This window comes from Manis javanica, chromosome 7, assembly GCF_040802235.1.
Source record: "Manis javanica isolate MJ-LG chromosome 7, MJ_LKY, whole genome shotgun sequence".
Lineage (NCBI taxonomy): Eukaryota > Metazoa > Chordata > Mammalia > Pholidota > Manidae > Manis > Manis javanica.
Window position 1 is genome coordinate 16,345,608 of NC_133162.1, and position 21,023 is coordinate 16,366,630.

At 43.1% G+C, this 21,023-nt stretch overlaps 1 protein-coding gene across 50 annotated transcripts in view; it reads right to left on the reverse strand.

The window, feature by feature from the left end:
* Positions 1 to 10,181: 10,181 nt before the first annotated feature.
* Positions 10,182 to 21,023, reverse strand: part of TCF7L2 (transcription factor 7 like 2) — a 189,516-nt gene continuing 178,674 nt past the window's right edge. For 17 of the 50 annotated variants that reach the window (XM_037011274.2, XM_073240409.1, XM_037011273.2 and 14 more), the window contains 4 exons: positions 19,745 to 19,793; positions 19,109 to 19,159; positions 17,778 to 17,850; positions 10,182 to 12,312 (listed from right to left, as the gene is read on the reverse strand). In XM_037011274.2, coding sequence (XP_036867169.1) covers positions 11,889 to 12,312; positions 17,778 to 17,850; positions 19,109 to 19,159; positions 19,745 to 19,793 — 597 coding nt within the window. In that variant the 3' untranslated portion in view covers positions 10,182 to 11,888. Of the gene's footprint in view, positions 12,313 to 17,088; positions 17,163 to 17,777; positions 17,851 to 19,108; positions 19,160 to 19,740; positions 19,794 to 21,023 lie in introns of those variants that run through there. The other 33 variants (XM_037011278.2, XM_037011277.2, XM_073240412.1 and 30 more) reach the window with 8 other exon arrangements.

A 21,023-nucleotide genomic window follows, 5' to 3' on the forward strand; every position in this document is an offset into this window, starting at 1 on the left:
GTTACTGAGCTCCTTCCCATGACAATGAAAATAGGAAGACTTCTATCAGAGTATTTGGGTGAAGAACAAATAAAATAATGCATGCTGTGCCCAGTGCCCAAGAAATTCGTATGGTGCCTGGCAGGTTGGAGGCTCACGCTAACAGTAGTGGCCATATTTCTGGGAGCTCCACACTACAGTTCTCCAGTGCACCGGAGTCCACAAACCTGGACACTGATCCAAGATTGGGAATGAATCTCAGAGCTTGCAGCACAAAAATTCCCATCAAAGCCAGTCAGTAGAGAATTCAAGGCAGCAGGTAGTTACTAGAAAGATCTCTGGTCTAGATTGTGAGGCATCATGACATATAGCCTAGACCCTGCCAGCACCCTCTGTGTGGCTTTAGGCACGTCATTCTTGAGGCCCCTTCTCTGGGATTCAGTTTTTTCTGGTCCTTCTTCCAGCTCTTACAAAGATGAGCCTGTCTCACTCTTTAGAGCGGCTGCTCTTGCCTACAAAGCCCTCCTGGAATTCCTACCCAGAAGGAAAGAACTTACATGTTTCCATACCTCCCTTTTGGAAGCTCTGATGCCCCAGGGGGCACAGGAACTAAGCAGGAGTCTGGGAGCTATGAGGGTTCCCTCTGCCCCGATACCAAGGGTAGCCGCTAATTTCACTAGCATGTCCATGATTTCCCCTCAACCCTTGCACCCTGAAAAGCACCAGAGTGGTTTCTGGCAGGGTATTAGTTATTCATAGGAATTCAGTCTGTTTTGTTATCATTCACCCTGTGAGGCCATTCCAGAAGCACATTTTCACTGTGGATTTCCTTCCATACTATGTCTCATAAAGATAACAGGAATATGGGTGAGGGGATAGTAGTACAGAGCTTGTTTTAAATAGCAACTACCACTACCTTGAGGACCCAGAGCAAGTTAGCATTGCTTAAGCTGAATTCTTCATAATTCCATAAATCAAGAGGATGGGGGCATTACAACTTTTTTCGGGAAGGCTCATTTTCATGACTTAGACCGTGGTGACGCATTCCCCCAGGCTCCTCACCATAGACCACATGGGAATCATAGCGATAGTCTTTTATTACCTGCTTCATGCAATACATACAACCAAGGGACCTTCTGTCCCCTGACACATCTAATACCACTGTCAGCATCTCAGTGGAATGAAGCATATGTCATCAATGAGAAAAATCTAGAGGAATATTGAGGGCCTTGGATGAGAACTACTCATCTACTATATGAAAACCACAACTTGTTTAGCTATTCTACGACTGATGGACAGTTAGGTTGTGTCCAAGTTTTGGCCATTATAAATGAAGCAGCTATGATCATTTACTAATGTTACACATATGCTATTTGGATATCCTTCTTTTTACTAATGGTACACATGGGCTATTTGGATATCCTTTTTTTGTGAAGTATCTAGTGCCATTTATTTTTTGCTTTGTTTTGTTTTTGCCCACTTCTATCCTTTCTTTAGATTTTTTTGAAGTTTTTTTATGCTTCTGGATATTAGTCCTTTGTTCAATAAATGTGTTAAAATTATTATCTAGTAGACTGGCTTGCCTTTTCACTCTTTGAATGAGTTTGTGATAAACACTCCCAGCAAACTAAGAGTGAACTAGAAAAGAATTTTCTTAATTTGGTAACATGTATCTTCAAAAACTTACAGCTGACTGTACTTAACGTTCTTTCCTGAGTTCAGGAAAAAGCCAAGAAAGTCCGATAATATCACCACTCCGTTCAACATTCTATTGGAGGTTCTTGCCAGTGTAATAAAGAAAAAAAAATGTGGGGCAGGGAATATAAAGATTGGAAAGGAAGAAATAAAATTGTCAGATTTTCAGATAATTTTATCATATAGGTAAAAAAGTCCAGAAGAAGCTATAGCTAATCCATTAGAACTTCTAGTGAATTTAGCAAGGCTCTTGGATGAAAGGTCAATACACAAAAATCAAATATAATTCTACATACTAGCAACAATCAATTAGAACATAAAACATTGAAAATACCACTTACAATAATTTCAAAAACATCAAAGTCAGGAAATAAATTTAATGAAGGATGTCCAAACCTCTCTATATAAAACTATAAAACATTTGTTATGGGCTGAACTGCATCCCACCTCCAACCCCCAAATTCATATGCTGAAGTCCTAAATCCCGTACCTCAGAATATGACTGTATTTGGAGATAGGGCCGATGAAGCGGTAATGAAAGTGGAAGGAGGTCATATGGGTGGGCCCCCATCCTATATGCCTGGGGTCCTTATCAAAAAAGGCTATCTGGATACTGATACACAAAGAGGAAAAAGCATGTGAGGACACAGCAAGAAGGTGGCCCTCTGGAAGCCAAAAAGAGAGGTCTCAGAAGAAACAACACCTGTCAACATCTTGATCTTAGCTTTCCAGCCTTCAGAAATGTGCGAAAATACATTTCTGCAGTTTAAACCATCCCATCTGCAGTATTTTATTATGGCAGCTCTAAACTGATTTCCTGACCTATCAATGGGTTGCAACCTACAATCTGAGAAACATATCATATGTACATGAAATATTATAATACATACATATTTTTAATTTTTTCCAATTCTAAGATTCAACAACTTCTAGCAGGGAGTCCAAAATAGCTCAATCCATGTAATTATCAACTGTCTTTGTTGTTATTACAGGCACAGAAACCAGAATGAGAAATGAAACTCCTGCAGACAGGGAGAGAGAACTCCTGGTGGTTTTATAGCAAATCTCCCAAGGCCATGGATCAAATCAGCACTTCCCTCCACTCTCTCCAGCTACTGAGATGGGCTGTGTCTTCATAAGAGTCAGTATAACATGGCATTTAGCTATGCAGGCTCCTGACTCAGGCTACCTTGGTTCATATCTAAGGCTCACTACTTTCCAGGTATGTGCCTTGCAGAAAGCCACTTTACTGCTCTAAGCCTAACTTGCTATATATCTAAAATGAACAAAAAAGCCATTTCTATTCCCATGAGGATTAAATGGGAAAAACAGGTAGGGTTTTTAGCATATCCCCTTGTCATTATCCTTTTATAAAGCCACTTTAGAGGTGAGCAGCTTGTCCGGCCTCAGGAATGCTAGTGGCCCCTTCCCTTAAAGACTACATCCATAAGATGGTGCAAGAATGAGTTCAGAGGGGAAAACAAGAGACCAAGCTGACTTTAACCAGACTGACATGCCAGGGCTGAGAGCAGTACTGAGTGCAAATAGGTGCTCAAGAAATAGTTGTGGAATGAATGAGTGAATGAATGTGCTTACTCAAGCTCCCATTAGATATACTCACAAAATTCTAGCTTAACAAAAAACCCAAGCTCCAGAGCCAGAATCCAGTGTTGCCTATCAGACCCATGCCTGAATTCATGCAGGCCCCTGTCATCGCCACATGCCTGGGAGTGCTGGACCAATTCTGAAATGGGAAATGATGAAGCCAACCCCAGTTGGCAATCCTTTAGGAAATCAAATCTATGTCCTCTTTATTGGTGATTCCCAGCTCTGATTTCTGGCACTTGCCTTGAGGCACCATTCGAAAGAGAATTCTAGGCCATTCCTTAGTTTCTTTCCAAAGGGCTTCAATTCAGAGCACATTTCTGAACCACAAAAAGCATTCCAACCGGACCCAACACTCCCCAGAAGGTGGACGTGAATTCATAGGGTCATTGTTTCAGGTACAAGGACTGACTGTGGGTGATTACAGCACCCCAAGGCAATCTACCCTCTACAATGACTTGACTCGGCAATGCGGATGTGTCTTCCACATCTACATTTCTATGATTCCCTAAACTGATTTTGAAGAGCCACACAAGCAGAATCCCAAAGAGAAATACAGAAAACAAACAGCCATGATGGGCCTTCTGCCTTTATAATAATAAACACTGAGATTAACTATTCTGAGCCCTTGGCCCTGAAAGTCTGTCCAAACAAGTACTACTGAAGAAGCAGGCTCAGAGATGAAGGAGTAAACCAGCATAGTGGGCAGAAGTCAGATGTGGATTCTCAAGCTCAGGTTCACTCTGCTGCTGCTTGCTTTTCCCTCTCTTCAAATCCTACATCCAGATGAAAGGCCCTTCTGACCCTGCATGTATCATCAGCAGAATAAAAAAGTGAACCTTCTATTATCTGAAATGAAAACCATCTACAAAGATACTCACTTTCTGTATGGGCCTGTGCCAAACCACAGCCAGCAATGGAACAACTGCCCATTCTGGAGGATTCTCTCCTTAGACTCTGCAGTGGTCCCAGATTTGGTAAATGCCTCTGTTGTGGGCTGATGGCCCCCCACAAAATATAGGTCCATGTCCTAATCCTAGAGCCTGTACTACTTTACATGGCAAAAGATGTGATTAAGAATCTAGAAAAAAATATCTTATCTAGAATTATCCAGGTGAGTCCTAAATACAGTGACATGGATCCTTGTAAGAAAGAAGAGACAGATACTAGAACAAATATCTGAATTCAGCAAAGTTGCAGGATACAAAATTAACAAACAGAAATCTGTGGCATTCCTATACACTAATGATGAACTAGCAGAGAAATCAGGAAAACAATTCCATTCACAACTGCATCAAAAAGAATAAAATACCTAGGAATAAACCTAATCAAGGAAGTGAAAGACCTATACCCTGAAAACTACAAGACACTCTTAAGAGAAATTAAAGAGGTCACTAACAAATGGAAACTCATCCCGTGCTCCTGGCTAGGAAGAATTAATATCGTCAAAATGGCCATCCTGCCCAAAGCAATCTACAGATTCAATGCAATCCCTAACAAAATACCAACAACTTTCTTCAAAGAACTGGAACAAATAGTTTTAAAATTCATATGGAACCACAAAAGACCCCAAAGAGCCAAAGCAATCCTGAGAAGGGGGGATCTCGCTTCCCAACTTCAAGTTCTACTATAAAGCCACAGTAATTAAGACAATTTGGTACTGGCGCAGACCCACAGACCAGTGGAACAGAATAGAGACACCAGACATTAACCCAAACATATATGGTCAATTAATATAAGATAAAGGAGCCATGGACATACAATGGGGAAATGACAGCCTCTTCAACAGCTGATGTTGGCAAAACTGGACAGCTACATGTAAGAGAATGAAACTGGATCATTTTCTAACCACTTACACAAAAGTAAATTCGAAATGGATTAAAGACCTGAATGTAAGTCATGAAACCATAAAACTCTTAGAAAAAAACATAGGCAAAAATCTCCTGGACATAAACATGAGCAACTTCTTCATGAACATATCTCCCTGGGCAAGGGAAACAAAAGCAAAAATGAACAAGTGGGACTATATCAAGCTGAAAAGCTCTGTACAGCAAAGGAAACCACCAATAGAACAAAAAGGCATCCTACAGTATGGGAGAATATATTCATAAATGACAGATCCAATAAAGGGTTAACATCCAAAATATATAAAAAGCTCACCCACCTCAACAAACAAAAAGCAAATAATCCAATTTAAAAATGGGCAGAGGAGCTGAACAGACAGTTCTCCAAAGAAGAAATTCAGATGGTCAACAGACACATGAAAAGATGCTCCACATCACTAGTCATCAGAGAAATGCAAATTAAAAACACAATGAGATATGACCTCACACCAGTAAGGATTGCCACCATCCAAAAGACAAACAATGACAAATGTTGGCGAGGTTGTGGAGAAAGGGGAACCCTCCTACACTGCTGGTGGGAATGTAAATTAGTTCAACCATTGTGGAAAGCAGTATAGAGGTTCCTCAAAATGCTCAAAATAGAAATACCATTTGACCCAGGATTTCCACTTCTAGGAATTTACCCCAAGAATGCAGCACTCCAGTTTGAAAAAGACATATGCACCCCTATGTTTATTGCAGCACTATTTACAATAGCCAGGAAATGGAAGCAACCTAAGTGTCCATCAGTAGATGAATGGATAAAGAAGATGTGGTACATATACACAATGGAATATTATTCAGCCATAAGAAAAAAACAAATCCTACCATTTGCAACAACGTGGATGGAGCTAGAGGGTATTATGCTCAGTGAAATAAGCCAGGCGGAGAAAGACAAGTATCAAATGATTTCACTCATCTGTGGAGTATAAGAACAAAGAAAAAAACTGAAGGAGCAAAACAGCAGCAAACTCAAAGGACCCAAGAATGGACTAACAGTTACCAAAGGGAAAGGGACTGGGGAGGATGGGTGGGGAGGGAGGGATAAGTGGGGAGGGAGGAAGAAAGGGGGCACCATGATTAGCATGTATAATGTTGTGGGGGGGCATGGGAGGGCTGTACAACACAGAGAAGACAAGCAGTGAATCTATAGCATCTTACTACGCTGGTGGACAGTGACTGTAATGGGGTTTGTAGGGGGGACTTGGTGATGGGGGGAGTCTAGTCAACATAATGTTCCTAATGTAATTGTAGATTAATGATACCAAAATAAAAAAATTAAAAAAAAGAAAGAGGAGACAGATAGGGTGTTTCTGGACAAAACAGAGGAGGCAGCGGTGTAAAAATAGAGGCAAAAGTTGGAATGATGTGGCTCTAAGTTAAGGATCACCTAGGGTTGCAGGCAGCCACAAGCAGCCAGAAGAGGCATGTTACAGATGAGGTTCCAGACCCTCTGGAGAGAGCATGCCCTGTGACACCTCGATGCCTGACTTGGGCCTCCAGAGCTGGGAAAGCTATTGTTTGAAACCACCAAGTTTGTGTTAATTTGTTACGGCAGCCACAGGAATAAGTACACCCTCCTAATATGCAAACTTAGTTGGCTAGGTCCCATCAGAGGTCAGGAAGGATGTGGCTTCTAGACTTGAGAGTTATGGGCTCCTGGATGCTGTCTCAGGGTCTCTTAGCAGCAAAAAATCCACAGATCCATTTTTCATGGATAAAATCAGAAGATGGTCAGTTTGAAAATAAACCCTTGAGGTAGGGAGAAACCAAAAAGATGGAGGGGAGGTGTTCAAGGATGAGTTGGCCTGGCATTTGGGAGACTGGAATCTGCACTGTCAAGAATAAGACAAAGCTGGGACAAGAGGAAGCTCCAGATTCGGGCAGGAAGAAGACCCCAAAAGCACAGCTGAGCCTCGACAGCATGGGGTGGAAGGGCACCAACCTCCCTGCTCAGCCAAGAGTCCATGTGTAACTTTTGACTCCCCCAAAACTTAACTACAAATAGCCTACTGTTAACTGGAAGACTTAATGATAAAATAAACAGTTGGTTGATGTATTTTGTATGTTACATGCATACTGTGTTCTTACAATAAAGTAAGCTAGAGTAAAGAAAATGTTTTTTTTCAAATTGTCACAAATCTCCAAAAATTTTTCCAGTGCATTTATTGAAAAAAAAATCCTAATGTAAATGGTCACATGGAATTCAAATCCATGTTGTTTAAGAGTTAGCTATATTGCTCACATTCTGTAAGGCAGTAAACATGTGGCTAGGTGATGCACATTTTGATCTGTACTCAGGCTGGCTGATGACCAAGGGACTGTCCCCACTCCCACCCAGCTTCCTTTGCTTTTCTTTCTTTCTTTTTTTTTTTTTAAATTTTATTTTGGTATCATTAATCTACAATTACATGAAGGACATTATGTTTACTAGGCTCCCCCCTTCACCAAGTCCCCCCCACATCCTCGTTCACAGTCACTGTCCATCCCTTTGCTTTTCTAACGAGGACACTGAGCTACATTCCTGCATGGCTGAAAGGATCAAGGGAATTACAGACACCTTAGAAATTCTGAGACCACGTCTGGAAGCACTATGGAAAGTCTTCATTCTGTTTCCCAAAATACAGACATTGAATTGTACAACCTCAGTTGTTCCTTCCTTCAACAAATAGGTACTGAGTACCCTCTATGCATCAGGCACTGAACCAGGACCTTAGAATACAGCAGAGAATCTAAGAGACAGTCCTGTCCTCTTAGGGCTCTCTAGACACTGGCTCACAACTAGGCATGCTTTTGCCCACCCCCCACTTCTCTGGGGATATTTGGCAATGCCTGGAGACATTTCTGGTGGCCACAACTCCTGGGCTATGACTGGCATCTAGTGGATAGAAGCCAGTGATGCTAACATCCTACGATGCATAGGATAGTCCCCCACAACAAAGAATTATCTGGCCCCAAATGTCAGTAGTGTTGAGTGGCACTATTAGTGGCCTAAGCTACATCCATTGATGCATGGTTGGTGAGAGGTAAAAGTTAGGAAAAAATAGTAAGCTAGAAGAGCACAGAGGAGGGAGACATTGCCCACTGCTCTCTACACTGATGTCCATGCTAAGACCTGAGATGAGGGGAAGGTATCCAGGCATGTGGAGAGCAGAGCCTTCCAGACTGGGGGCAACTGCACCTTTGAAAGCAGAAGAGCAACGGTGCTTTTAGGTAGCTTACCTCTCTAGTATGGCAAGAAAAGGTGAGTGTGTGGGTAGAGGACGGGTGGAACAAACAAGAAAACCTTTCAAAAGGAGTCCCATCATTCTGTTTGGGAGACGGACCATCTTTATAATGCAAGAAGCTGTAACTTAGTGTTCAGAGCACAGGTTTGGAGCAAGATCTGAGTTTAAATTCCCGCTCCATCACTCTACTTGTGTGGCCCTGGACAAGACACAGACTCTTGAGTTTCTGAACCCAGTTTTAGGAAAGCACAGGGTGGAGGGGGAGAATAATATCCACCTCTGGTGGTACTGTTGGGAGAAAATGCGAAAATGCATGAGAACGGCTTGGCACCCTGCCACAAATAACAGATATTGTTCTTCCTTGTTTTCAAAGGTCACTCTGGGCTTGATGTGCAAAATAAAGTGGGGAAGGACAACCAGAAATCACTTCTCCCCGGGAATACAAAGCAAACAAAAACAAAACAATGAGATTCTACAGAACAAAAACTAGCGTGAGCAAAGCAGGGCTTCCGAGCTTTAGTCCTTGGTAATGACAGTGTGTGACCTTAAGTAGTAACAGCAACACAAACAGCATCTAGGCCCATTGAAATCATGTCCTTTGAAGGTACAGTTGTCCTAGATAAATGGAACAACATATACAGGTTTCCCCCTGCTATCCAAAAGTAGAGCATTCCTATGGAAACTCTCAAAAGCCGAAATGGCGTAGAGTGAAGAACCAACTACTTTCATAGTTTATATGAAGATTTTTGTGTTCCCAGACCCGAAAAGTAACATCTCTTAGGCTTTTCTGACACCTTAGGACATATATACTAATAATGGATGAACCAAATAGATCGAGATAAAGCACAGATGCTCACAGACACAATCCAAAGCTTTTGGCCGCTTGGTGCTGAGATGCTGGGTGAAGTTGGCTCCCAGAGTGGCTGGTTGGGCTGCTCCTGCGGCCCGGGGTGTGTGCTGCCTCTGCTACGGCTTGCTGAATGCTAGTTTTGCAAAAGCAAAAATCCTCTTTGGATTTCTTTTGGATAGCAAAACAGGTACTAATGTAGGTCTTTCATAAAAGTGAAGTGGCTTAACTCAAACTTTTGAAAAGCGGGGAATACCTACAAATCTATTCATCCTACTCAGCCTGGAAAATGAATGCAATGGAAACCTTTGAAAGATCTTTATTGTTGCCCCCAGTTGCTGATGGTGAGGCACTCACACCCATGCCAGGACACAGCTCAGGGACGGGTCCCATGGACGGCAAATCTCTTATGTGATTTAACTTGAAACCATTTTCTAAAAAGCTTCTTGCTCAACAACGGCTCACTGCCCAAGAAAGGGCTGCAGTCCAACACTCTGGCATCTCTCTCTGCCTGCAATTCTTAGAAAGAAGCTGGGGTGCTTTCACATAATGATTCTTTCATGGTAAATGATGTGGTTTCTTAAATTCACTCCTGGTGAACTAATAAGCCTCATTAACCTGAATTAAATCCTTTCTGCTTGATAATGAGAGGGGGACATCTAGGATCTACCACAGTGAGTTTACCGCCACCATAAGTGACATTTGCTCTGTATCTATGCTTTGCTTTCAGAAATGAACTAAAGCAGGTACACAAGGTATGGTAAATGGGCATGAAGAACTGGTGGGGGGATATCAACCCCTTAAGAGTTCAACACCTCTTTTTGGTATTCAAGTCACCACCTACCACCCATACCAACCATGTAGTCTCAAATTCCAGTTTCTCTTGGTGAAGGCAGATTGTTTCCCCAGAGATAAAATCCAAATCACAGAAACAAGTGACCAGCCTTTATCTGCACATACTAAGTTGCTTTTATTAATCCAGAACGGCATGCTACAGATACTGTACAGCATGAACATTTATTCATTACAAAAATGGCTTCCAAACCATTAAAAATGAAATTGGAATAAGAGCATAAAACGGGACAGTAACATCACAACTGTTAGGAAACATTCAAAGTATTCACAAAAAAATGTTATCGTTAGCATTTTAATAAACCAGAGAAAAATTGGAGACAGTTTTACAATCGCTTCATGTCAACTACAATGGCACTGAATGAACAGGTTTCAGCTTTATACAGCATTTTGCAACATCAACATGCCTAGGTTTTTTTATTTTTAAAGTCTGCTACCTACTTGTATGTAATACGCATACATAAAAGCGGCAGCTGGTTTTTCCTTTAAGAGTAATCTAATATACAGAATTTTGGCCCTTAAGGGTTTATACCTCTTCATTTAAAATGCTTTCTGGACAATCTGCTACCAAACACATCTTGTTATAGGTGACATTAAAACTACATACAAATCTACCTATGTAACATCACAGCAAAACATGATGAACAAAAATTACAGCATCAAAAAGAGGGAGAAAGCTAAAGTCACTGAGAATTTTGGCACATAAAGTTTTGCACAGTCTGTGTCCTAAGGGTGCAGGGCATTTGACTGTGAGTTCAAAAGGGAAACAGGAGGTTTCCCACTGTTGCTCATACAGCATCAGTACAATTCCCTACTAATTTTCAAGTCTTGTTTTACATAATGGCTTTTAAAGCAACTTTTGTTAATGCTACTGATCCTTTAATGCAACTATCAATGTCCATTTGGTGGCATCTGGGTTTCATATGGCAAAAAAAAAAAAAAAAAAAAAAAAAAGTCAAAAGGGGAAACAAAAAATATATACACACATTTTATATATAAACTTAAAAACCTTGTAAAAATGAGTTGTTATATATAAGATGCTTATGCTAAGGGGAAAAAAACTTTATACAGTTTCAAGAAAAAAGGAAAACATATCTTAAAAGGGACAACATACAGGTTCGACAAGCAATCTCTAAAGCAATAAATACTACTGGTCCAACAGCGTTGTGATTCCATTAATTGTTGGGTAGCATCCCCCTCCCCCCAAAAGAACAACACCATGGAACAAGGTATATTAACACATTTAACCCTTTGTTTCTGTACATTTAAACAATAACAAGTAACATCACAAGAAAAGTTGTTTCGCACAGAAAAAAAGTAATGGCACTGCATTCCTCGTGCCCTTATTGGTTTAAAAACCAGATGTAAAATGATTGGTTCGCAAGCTCGTATTTAATACAAATAATACAGAACCAACTCCTTCTGGAGGGCTGCTTCAAAATTGCTTCTTTTTTTTTTCCTTTTTGTTTTTTAATCAGTCTTTTAAAACTAAGCTATCCGAACTACATAACAGTTATGTATATATATATATATTTTAAACGCTACAAAGACTTTAAACAGCTGTTGATAAAAATTTTGGTAGAATCATGAGGTTCTTCTCTCATCTACATATTTTAAAAGGAGAAATTGAAATAAGAATGGGTCAAATATTGACCAATGAACTCGATAAACATCAACTAATGTAGCCACGTGGCACAAAATTAAAGGAGTACAAAACAAAGCCGTTCCGAGGGAGGGAGGGTCAAGAAAAAACGCCAAAGTAAACACTCCACAAACCAACCAGGGCTGACGAGGCTAAAGCTATTCTAAAGACTTGGTTACGAGGGACAGCGGCTGGGGCTGGGTCCCGGCCAGAGAGCTGTGGGAATGTAAGGAAGATGTCGACGGCTGCGCAATGGGTGAGGAGGGCAGGACGGGCGGCTGCAGCGTGGAGGGAGGCAGGTCCAGGGCCCCGTTGGGACAGAGCGCAGGGCCCTTGCCGTGGGCGGCCTCCGCGAGCAGGAGCGCGGGCGGCGGAGGCATCATGGGCAGGTGGGCCAGGGGGTCGGGCTTCAGGGACAGCGAGAGAGGCTGGGTCTGCTCAGTCTGTGACTTGGCGTCTCGGGCGGGGGAGCCTAGCAGGTTGGGGGAGGGAGGAGGCGAGTCTAGTAAGCTTCCATCTGAAGAGGGTGGACTGAGGCAGCTGCCTTCACCTTGTATGTAGCGAACGCACTTTTTTTTTCTCCTAGAAACAGGTGGGGGGAGAGAGTTATCTGTAAGTAAAGGGCAAAGATGCCAAGGGAGAGTGTTAACTAATGCTCAGAGCCAAGTCCAAGCCAGCTGGCGGATGCCCCACGGAGAAGGCACGCCCAGTGGCCAGAGGGCAGCTACAGTGATGCCAAGGTGCCAGCTCGCTTAACTACTGTCCCCATCTGCACCTGGTTGGGCAAGCAAAATATTCAGGAACACAACTGCCTACCTTCCTGCTCCCTGGTCCCATTATATACCTATGACCCCACCCCCTGCCCCCAAATATAAGAGAGCAGACTGAGGCGTGCCACCTGCAGACTGTGGCATCAATTTGCCAGAAAGAGGCTGCATCCAAATTGAGGTGGACGGAGAAGCTTATTATATCTCTTTTGGCTTAGACATTCCCTTGCTTCCCATCATATGCCCTCCCACCCCCGCACCCCCAACCCCATTTCCCACAGCTGCCACCCACCCCCAATAGTGTGTGTGCGTGTGTGTGTGTGTGTGTGTGTGTGTAAAGAAAGAGAGCTCCGTCCCCAGGCGCCTCATATCAATGTGAAACTCTCAAAATGCTGACTGTTGAGCCCCCAGAGCTGAAGGCAGCACTAGCAAGAGGCTTAAAGGTTTGAACACACCACCACTGTCACCACCACCACCACCACCACCACGAGGCTGCCGACGCGCCCAGAGAGCTCTCGGGCTCGTCTGTTAAGAACCACACCAAATCAAGAGAGGTCAGAGTCAGGTGAGAGGAGGGGAAAACAAAAAGTAAAATAAAATAAAAACAAAAACAAAAAATAAATAAAAATAAACAAAAAAAACCACCAAAAACAGGTAGAAGAGGATAAACAAAGGTGGGGCAGGGGGAAGAATAAGAAAACAGAAAATGATCCAAAGGAACAAGAATAACTGGTTGTATGGCCTGCAGGTTGTGGATTAAATTATAAATCAAACTTGATTTTTTCTTTTTTTTAATAAGATTTGGGGTCTTCCCCTCCCCCACCCCATAGTGAGAAGGCTGGAAGGAGACGGTGAGGACAGGATGGAGGGGCACCTGGCCCTTGTCAATATGCCAAGGCCAGTAAATGTAGGGTGCAGCATGTCACAAGGAAGTGACGACAGAGAAGAAGTGCCAGGGACTCACAGCATGGACTTACTGGGGTTTGGGTTATCCTGATTAGTGTTTAAACCAGAAAGACTAATTTTGCCTTGCACCAAAACCATAATCTCCCCCCTATATTTCCTTTTTATGTAAGATATAGAAATGTGAATTTTAGAGCCTCTCTTGCTTATCATCAAAGGTTGGGGAAATCAATTCAAGAAATTGAGCATGTGACCTCAAAGCTTCTCCTACTATTAATCTCAGTCCAATGATGTAGTATTTGTTAAGAAAGGTGATCCTGGGGATCAACCCCACTCAGGCTATAAAAATAATGCAGACACAGGAATGTGCTGATGTAAGGAGCCCTAGAATATAGTTAGAACTGTGGCTGGTAACACTCCATCTAACAAGTGTGTAAGCGCCGGCCAGCTTTCCGTCGCTGGAAAACAGCTAAGATGCTGCCTGGCTGAACCAACTGTCAGATGCCACTGCCCTTTGAAAGGAAGGGGGGTAATGAGTTCCGCCTTGGGTCTGTGCCTGAGAGCTGTCTGATCACGCTCCTCAGTGTGTGGGGTGTGGGTGCAGCAAGGTGGCAGGAGGGAGGAGAGGCAGAGAGGAGCAGGAGGAACATGCTTGGTCTTCCCTGCCTCCCAGAGGCCGATTCCCACTGAGCCAGCGGCCCCGGGGTCTGCCCATACGCGCTACGGCTCGGAAGGAATTCTAAGGGAGCGAGGGCAGCCCCCCTCACCTTCAGTTTGGCAAGGTTTCTTTTTCGCCTCTGGGATAGACTGAAATAGACTCTGGGTTCTGCTCCCATCCCAGAAACCAAGACAAATAATTAAGCCTCTCAGAGTTTAAAACCACCTTGGCCTGCAGATCAAAACATGCTCAAAAAACTAAGATGTCCATGCATTTTAAAAATGGAAGAAGGAAGGAGGTGGGGATGGGAGAGGGGAGGGTAAAAGCAAAACAGAAAACACAGCGACAAATGAGATAGAGGAGAGGACAGGGAGAGAGGAAAAAAACAACGGGAAACGAGGGAGCGGCATCGAGCAGCATTCCATGCTATATTAGGGCAGAGTGAAAAGATGGGAAAGGCAACTTGGTGGGCTCAAAACAGAATCTTGTTAAAATGTCCTCAAATGTCAAATAAAATTAGAAACCCTGTGTAGTAAGCGAGGAGGCTTGATTGGCTGAGAGCATTTCTGGTGCTCCCCTCACCCCTCCCACCCTCCATGTGACACGGAGGGCTCCACGTCGGGGGAGAGGGGGATGAGTGGGCGTTCTGAACACGGGACGTGAAGACCACGAATGACAGTGATGCTCCTTCTAACGGATGGCTGAGTGAAAGGCAGCTGGAACGCACACGCGCATTTCTGATGGGCCAGAAAATACCTCGTTTTGCTACTGATTTTCCTTTTTTAAAGCGCATTTCGTCCTACTAATTTAGCCTCAAGCTAGAGTCTAGCAACGTTAAGAGGAAAAGTTGAGGGAAGAAGGGACAAAACCCACCCGCTTTTACCCACCCCCCACCTGGGCTCTCTCTATCTCCCACCCAGGGGCCTCTGAAAAGCCCACTTTTAGCTTCTTAGGGATTTCTTCCGAAAGGAAATTAGGGGTCCTTCTGATCCTGCTCTGGAATTACACCCTTAGACGATTAGAGAAGTGCTGGCTAGAGCTTTTAGGAAGGGATAAAGCATCTCCAACGTTAGAAAAATGGCCCCCAGGAAAATTCTAACGGTGCAAAGGCAGGAAGGACATGGAGGAATGATGAGCGAGCACCACTGCCCCTCAAAGCTGTGCTTTCAAATGTGCATTGAACGTTTTGGGGGTTTGGGGACTTTTCTATAAAAATATAATGCAGCTTCTGGTCTCTGAGGAAGACTGCACACTCCGGCTTTAAGCAAGGTGCGGGCTGGGTCTGCAAAGGGGATGTCTATCCCAGCCCGTGTTAGCAACGACGACTCTCAGGGAGAAGACGCAAAGGCCAACTCACAGCAAGTGCTTCGAAAGCAAAAAAGGGGTTCAGAAACCACCACTCACTCCTCCACAAATTAAATGCACAAACCAGGCACCAAGGCACAGTGAGAAGTGTGCACGATGGTACCAGCCATACATTTCTATGCATCATGAGAAACCCTCTCTTGGGAGCGAACCCAGTGATCAGCTAATCTTTCACCATGGCAGGGAGTCTCAGAACAGGATTCTGCAGCTAGTTATCTTCCCACTAAGCACAAATGAAATCCTACCACAAATTCACTGCCTAAGATAGGGCAAGCGGAGTTCCTGTCTTCCCTGGCTGGAGCTAATTATATACCTAATATCAGTTATCCCCTCCATCACAAAACTCTCTCCTGGTACCCAGAGAAGACTGGGACTGTGTGGCAAGGACGCCCATCACGTCTGTGAACACTGTCCTGCCATCTCACAGAATGATAGGAGAATCCGTCTCCTGTCAGGCATTCACTCAAAGCCCCAAATCCTCACTCAGTGGGTAAAGGGTGGTTTTCAGAGTTCCTTCTCAACAAAGACTCTCGGACCCTCTTTCCCCTAAATGTTTAGGCAATGTGAGGCACTTCACCAATCTCATTAGGGCACCAGGGGAGGGGTAAGAGACACAGGAGACTTGTGGGCATGCACATAATGGGATGGACGTCTGAGCTAACGTCTAGACATGGAACACATGGCAAAGGCATGGAGGAGAGGGACACGTGACAAAGGAGGCACTACAAACAGGGGAGTGTGTTCAGGGAGTTGAGATACCTACCATCACAATATTCCAAATTCAAAGACTGCTTGTATCAGAACAAAGAAACAACAAATTTAACCAAAGGTGGTCATTAAAAGAAAGGAAACGAGATAAGAACTAGTTGGTATCCCTCCACCAAGAAGGAGTGCCTACACCTTCCCTGAAATTACAAGTTGGACAGAAACCTGCAGATGGAACATGGATGTTTAATTTGGACTCTTTTGATTCATGGTGAACCAATCATGTTCTTCCTCTCCCTAAATACATATATGTGTTTATCATTTTGCAGGCTAGCAATGCTGCAATATGTGACTGCATGACTCACTGCTTGTAGCCCTTTAGCTGGTGCATGCCGTTCAATGCCACGCTTCTTTTCAGCACTGTAAAACAATGTCAGCTAACCAAGCTCCTCTGTACAGAGACATGTGGTTTTTAAACAGAAAAGAAACAAAAGAAAACAAAACCAAAAAAAGCCTGCCCCAGAGCACTTCTCCAAGTGTCTTGACTCCGAGTGCACGGGAATACTACTGCTGCCAAGTTTTAGCTCATTCAAACCTTTGGAAACGGTGGCTCTCTATGCTCAGCTTACATGCCACAGACTGGGTCAGTTCCAGGATGCTGGCTTTCAAAGCAGAAGGGTAAATGCCCATCCTGGTCCGTTAAGGTTGTGGTCTCAGGCCTACCACCAGGGATATGGCTGTGTTATTTAGAAGAATGGAGGGGGGTGCAGGGCGGAGAGAAAGAGGAAGTGGGAAGAGGACACGGTATAAATTAGCAAGGAAATTTTGAAGAATGAGGATCATTAGTCATCGATGCCAGTGGGGAAGTAGATGGGAATGAGGTCAAAATATGTTGACCCACTAAGGTACCAGAAGGACAGAATGCTTTGATTTTCCCAAAGGCCTCGCAGTGGTAATATACCTGCACGGTTTGCACCATAAAGTCTGTCGGTCAAGCCCGAACAGTGCCCGACACTTCTTTGGAGTATTTGCATCTGTTAGCATAAGGTAAACACAAAAAATACAACACAATGGTGGGTCACGCTCAGTTGGATGTGAAATCTCAGCTACAGCTGATTTTTCTTCTCTATCACCTCGGTTCTATTGGATTGTCTTCCCTCACAAGGACATGAAAGGAAGGACTTCTATGAGTCAAAAGGAAAAAAAATAAAACAATAAAACACACACACAAAAAAAACAACCAGAAACCAAAAAACAACAAGGAAAAATAAATAAAAATAGAGAGAGAAGAGGAGGGGAAAAGGTGACGTTGTTTGCCTCTACCTAGGCCAGGATTACGATGGATGTCACTGAGCCCCATCCTGGGCTGTCATGAGGAAGGGGGCTGGCAGGCAACGTTCCCTGGGAGGGGGCACGCTGGGGTTTGCTGTCGCTGACCCGAGGAGGCACAAATGATGCTGTTTTACAGTGGCATTTTGGCTAGCAGCAGCAGGGAGAACGAGCACATCCCTCACAGAGCAGTGTCCCGCGCCCTCGTGTCTCCTAAGATCCACACACAGAGTTACAAAGCAACAGGCCAGAGAAGGGGGGCAAGGACCGAATAGACCAGCTGCAAACCAGCACAGCGAATCTGGGAAATCTATACACACCTGCAAGGGCCGCACCAGTTATTCTGTTGATCAAGGCCAAAGCGCGCTCGGCATTTCTTAGGAGCGCTCAGGTCTGAATGAGTTCAAGAGAGAAGCGAGCACAGGAGGAGGACATGGGAAAGAAAGAGAGAGAGAGAGAGAGAGAGAGAGAGAGAGAGAGAGAGAGAGGAGTGAGGGAGGGGGAGAGAAGGGGGGGAGAGAAAGATACAAATAAGAAAAAAATAAAAATAAAAAAGGGAATAAAATCAATGACCTGGTTACTAATTACAAAATATTGACTTTCGATTTTTTAACTTTCTTTAACTTAAAAAAAAAAAAAAAGGTAAAAATCACATTCTTATTCAACTTGTGCAATTAGCTGTTGCAAATAAAGCTGCAGTATCCCTTCTTTAAGGACTGTCTCAGATTCAGTTTCAGCTGATAAAGGGAAGTTAGATATCGAAGAACTAACTTTCAAATTGTATTTTTCCTCTTTGTCCTGCTTTCCTTTTTTTTCCTTTCTCTCAATTTGTTTTTTCTTAAAGAAGAAAATAAAGCGAAGGAGGGTATTAAGTTGGTAACATGCTTTTTTCTTCTCAGAGTACAACAGTTTAAAAAAAGGGAAAAAAACTACAAATAAAAACAGAATAAAATGAAACAAAACAGGAAGAAATAAAGAAAGAAAAGGGTTGTGGTACTGGGATATTGCAGCTTTTGGAAATGTTCATCTTTTCTTTTTTTAATCTATTTTCATTAATATTAAGAGAGGAACAGATGAAGGTGAACAGGCTGTGTGAATGAGCTATTAAGAGTTAGTTAGGAGCTCATAGCATTTAAGCAGGTACAGTCAGTAAAATGCTGGGGGATTGGCAAATTATGAGCAGAAAAGCAAAAGGAAGAAAAAAACTAAAATAAAAAAAAGCAAAGGAAAAAATAATTATACTGCGGATGCATGCTTGCGTGAGAAAACTTAGTGGGAGCAATGAAAAAAATGCCATTAGATTAAGGAGGTTTATTACTGAATTCCTTCCATATTGTTTTCTTTTTTTTAACCAGTCTCTTTTAAAGAAATACTGCATATTCAATTTGCACAGTTAGTTCAACTCTAAATTACTGTCATCACGGCTTAAACAACTGTTATGGGAAAAATAAATAAACAAAGCAAAAGTTAAATTAAAAAAACAACAAAGCAACTGAAAAAAAAATCTACCAAAACATACAAAACCATGTAGATGGTCATTTTAAAGAATGTTCAAATGTCATACGTGTTTAATGCTAATAAAACTATAATGGCAAGGAAAATTAAAAAACAGTTCATCAACTATTTTAATGACTCAAAATGACATTAGCACCTGTAATCGGAGGAAGTGAAAGGCAAGGATTTAGGAAACATTCGCTGTGTTCTGAAAAAAAAGAACAAATTATACAAAGCCTTCAAAATTTTTTGTTGTTTTTTGTAAAAGCCTGGCCTTCTCCAAGGGACCTCTGAGATTGCCTATGCAGTATTTCTAATTTCTTCTAGAGAATGACAAACCTCCTTAATTTAAATTGGGCGCAATTTACCACTGTAAAGGCATGCATCAGAACATTCAGGAACAGCCCAGTTAATATCAAACACACACACACACACACCTTTCCTCTCCCCCAGGCCCCTCCTCATTCCTACTCAGACACATACAAAATAAGCAGACTGCATAAATCCCCGCATAGGCATGCCTACCGCCCTCCATTACAGGATCTGCAGTTTTTTAAAAAGACATTCCACTAGAATTACAATGTGCTTTTCATGCAACAATGAATGCTACTAGCTTTAAAAGGGCAGTCATAAAGCAATTAATAAAATGCATAAACAAAGAGGCTGGCTAAGAGGGGTTCCCCCACAATGTCCTGGCCTTGAATTTCTCCTGCCTTCCCCAGACAGAAACCTAACATAAAAGAGTGGTCCTCAGAGTACCGCTCCTTCCTCCATCCTCATTATTCTAACTTACCATTGGTCTCTCCAGGCTGCTTGTCCCTTTTCCTCTTCTTCTTCTTCCCCTATATGAACAGATGAAACACAGGAATGATTTCGGGAAATGTCTGGGCTCACCTGGAAAGGAGACAGTGGGAGGCTGGGGAGCGGACTGCCGTCCCCATTCATACCCCGGCTCCGTCAGTGTTTTCCAGGCCCTCTGCCATTTAATCTAATAACTTCCGGCTGTGCTCCAGCTGGAGGGCCATGCACCCAACCCGGTGACACAGGAGAAGGGGACAGACAACAAGTGGTAAAGGAGACACCTCCTGTCCACACACATATATCCATCCTCAAACCTGACCCAGGACATCTAATTCCATAAACAGAAAAAGGATTAGATAAGGAAGATTCAAGGAGGTGTAGAGAGACAGGTTGGAAGAGGCTGAAGAGCCCACAGCCAAGGGACAAATGAATGTAGAGATGCCTGTAGGGACTTACTCCTTGCCCCATGCTAATCTCTTCCTTATTAAGGCCAAAAGGTCCTTGCTCTAAATCAGCAAACAAAAGCACTAGTAGAGACATTACTTAGCATGGGCCTTGGTTTTAAAAGATGGGAGGGGTGGGGGCGTAGGCAGAATCAAACCAGCAATCATCTGAGCAACTTTTACAACTGTTGAGTGGTCACCCATCAAAGAGGGGACATTCTCTCCATTCCCCTCCTACAGAATGATTATAATCTTCCTAATAGTAATAGCTAACATTTATTGAGCACATACTACATGCCAAGCATGATTCTAAGTGTGCTGTGCATATTGACTCATTCTCACAGTCCTGTACAACAGGTGTTACTGCCATTCCAATTTTACAGATAAGGAAACTGAGGCACAGAGAGGTGACATGACTTCCCTGAGATCACACAGATAGCCAATGGTAAGGCCAGGATGGAAAGAGGTGGCCTAGTTTGTGCTACCTATGTTTTAACACCTTTACCCTCTGAGGAAGGTTTTTCATGGATCACAGGTGATGAATTTCATGGATTCATTCACATTCTCCACCCTGATCCTCCCTGACATCCCGACAGCCTGCTTGTGGCTATGGGTGTGGAATGGGAACAGGGAGGAATTCTGCAGAGGCGATGGCCTCCTTCCAGATCTGAAACTAGTCCTCCCTCACCTCTAGCGCCTGGTCTATACGAAATGTCACAAACAAAAGGAATGGTCTTACACTTGGCTTCAGAATGCCTAAATACTGCCTTTGCCTAAAGGTTCTCACAGTACGCTGACGTCAACTCCAGAGAAGAAAAGGACAGTGGC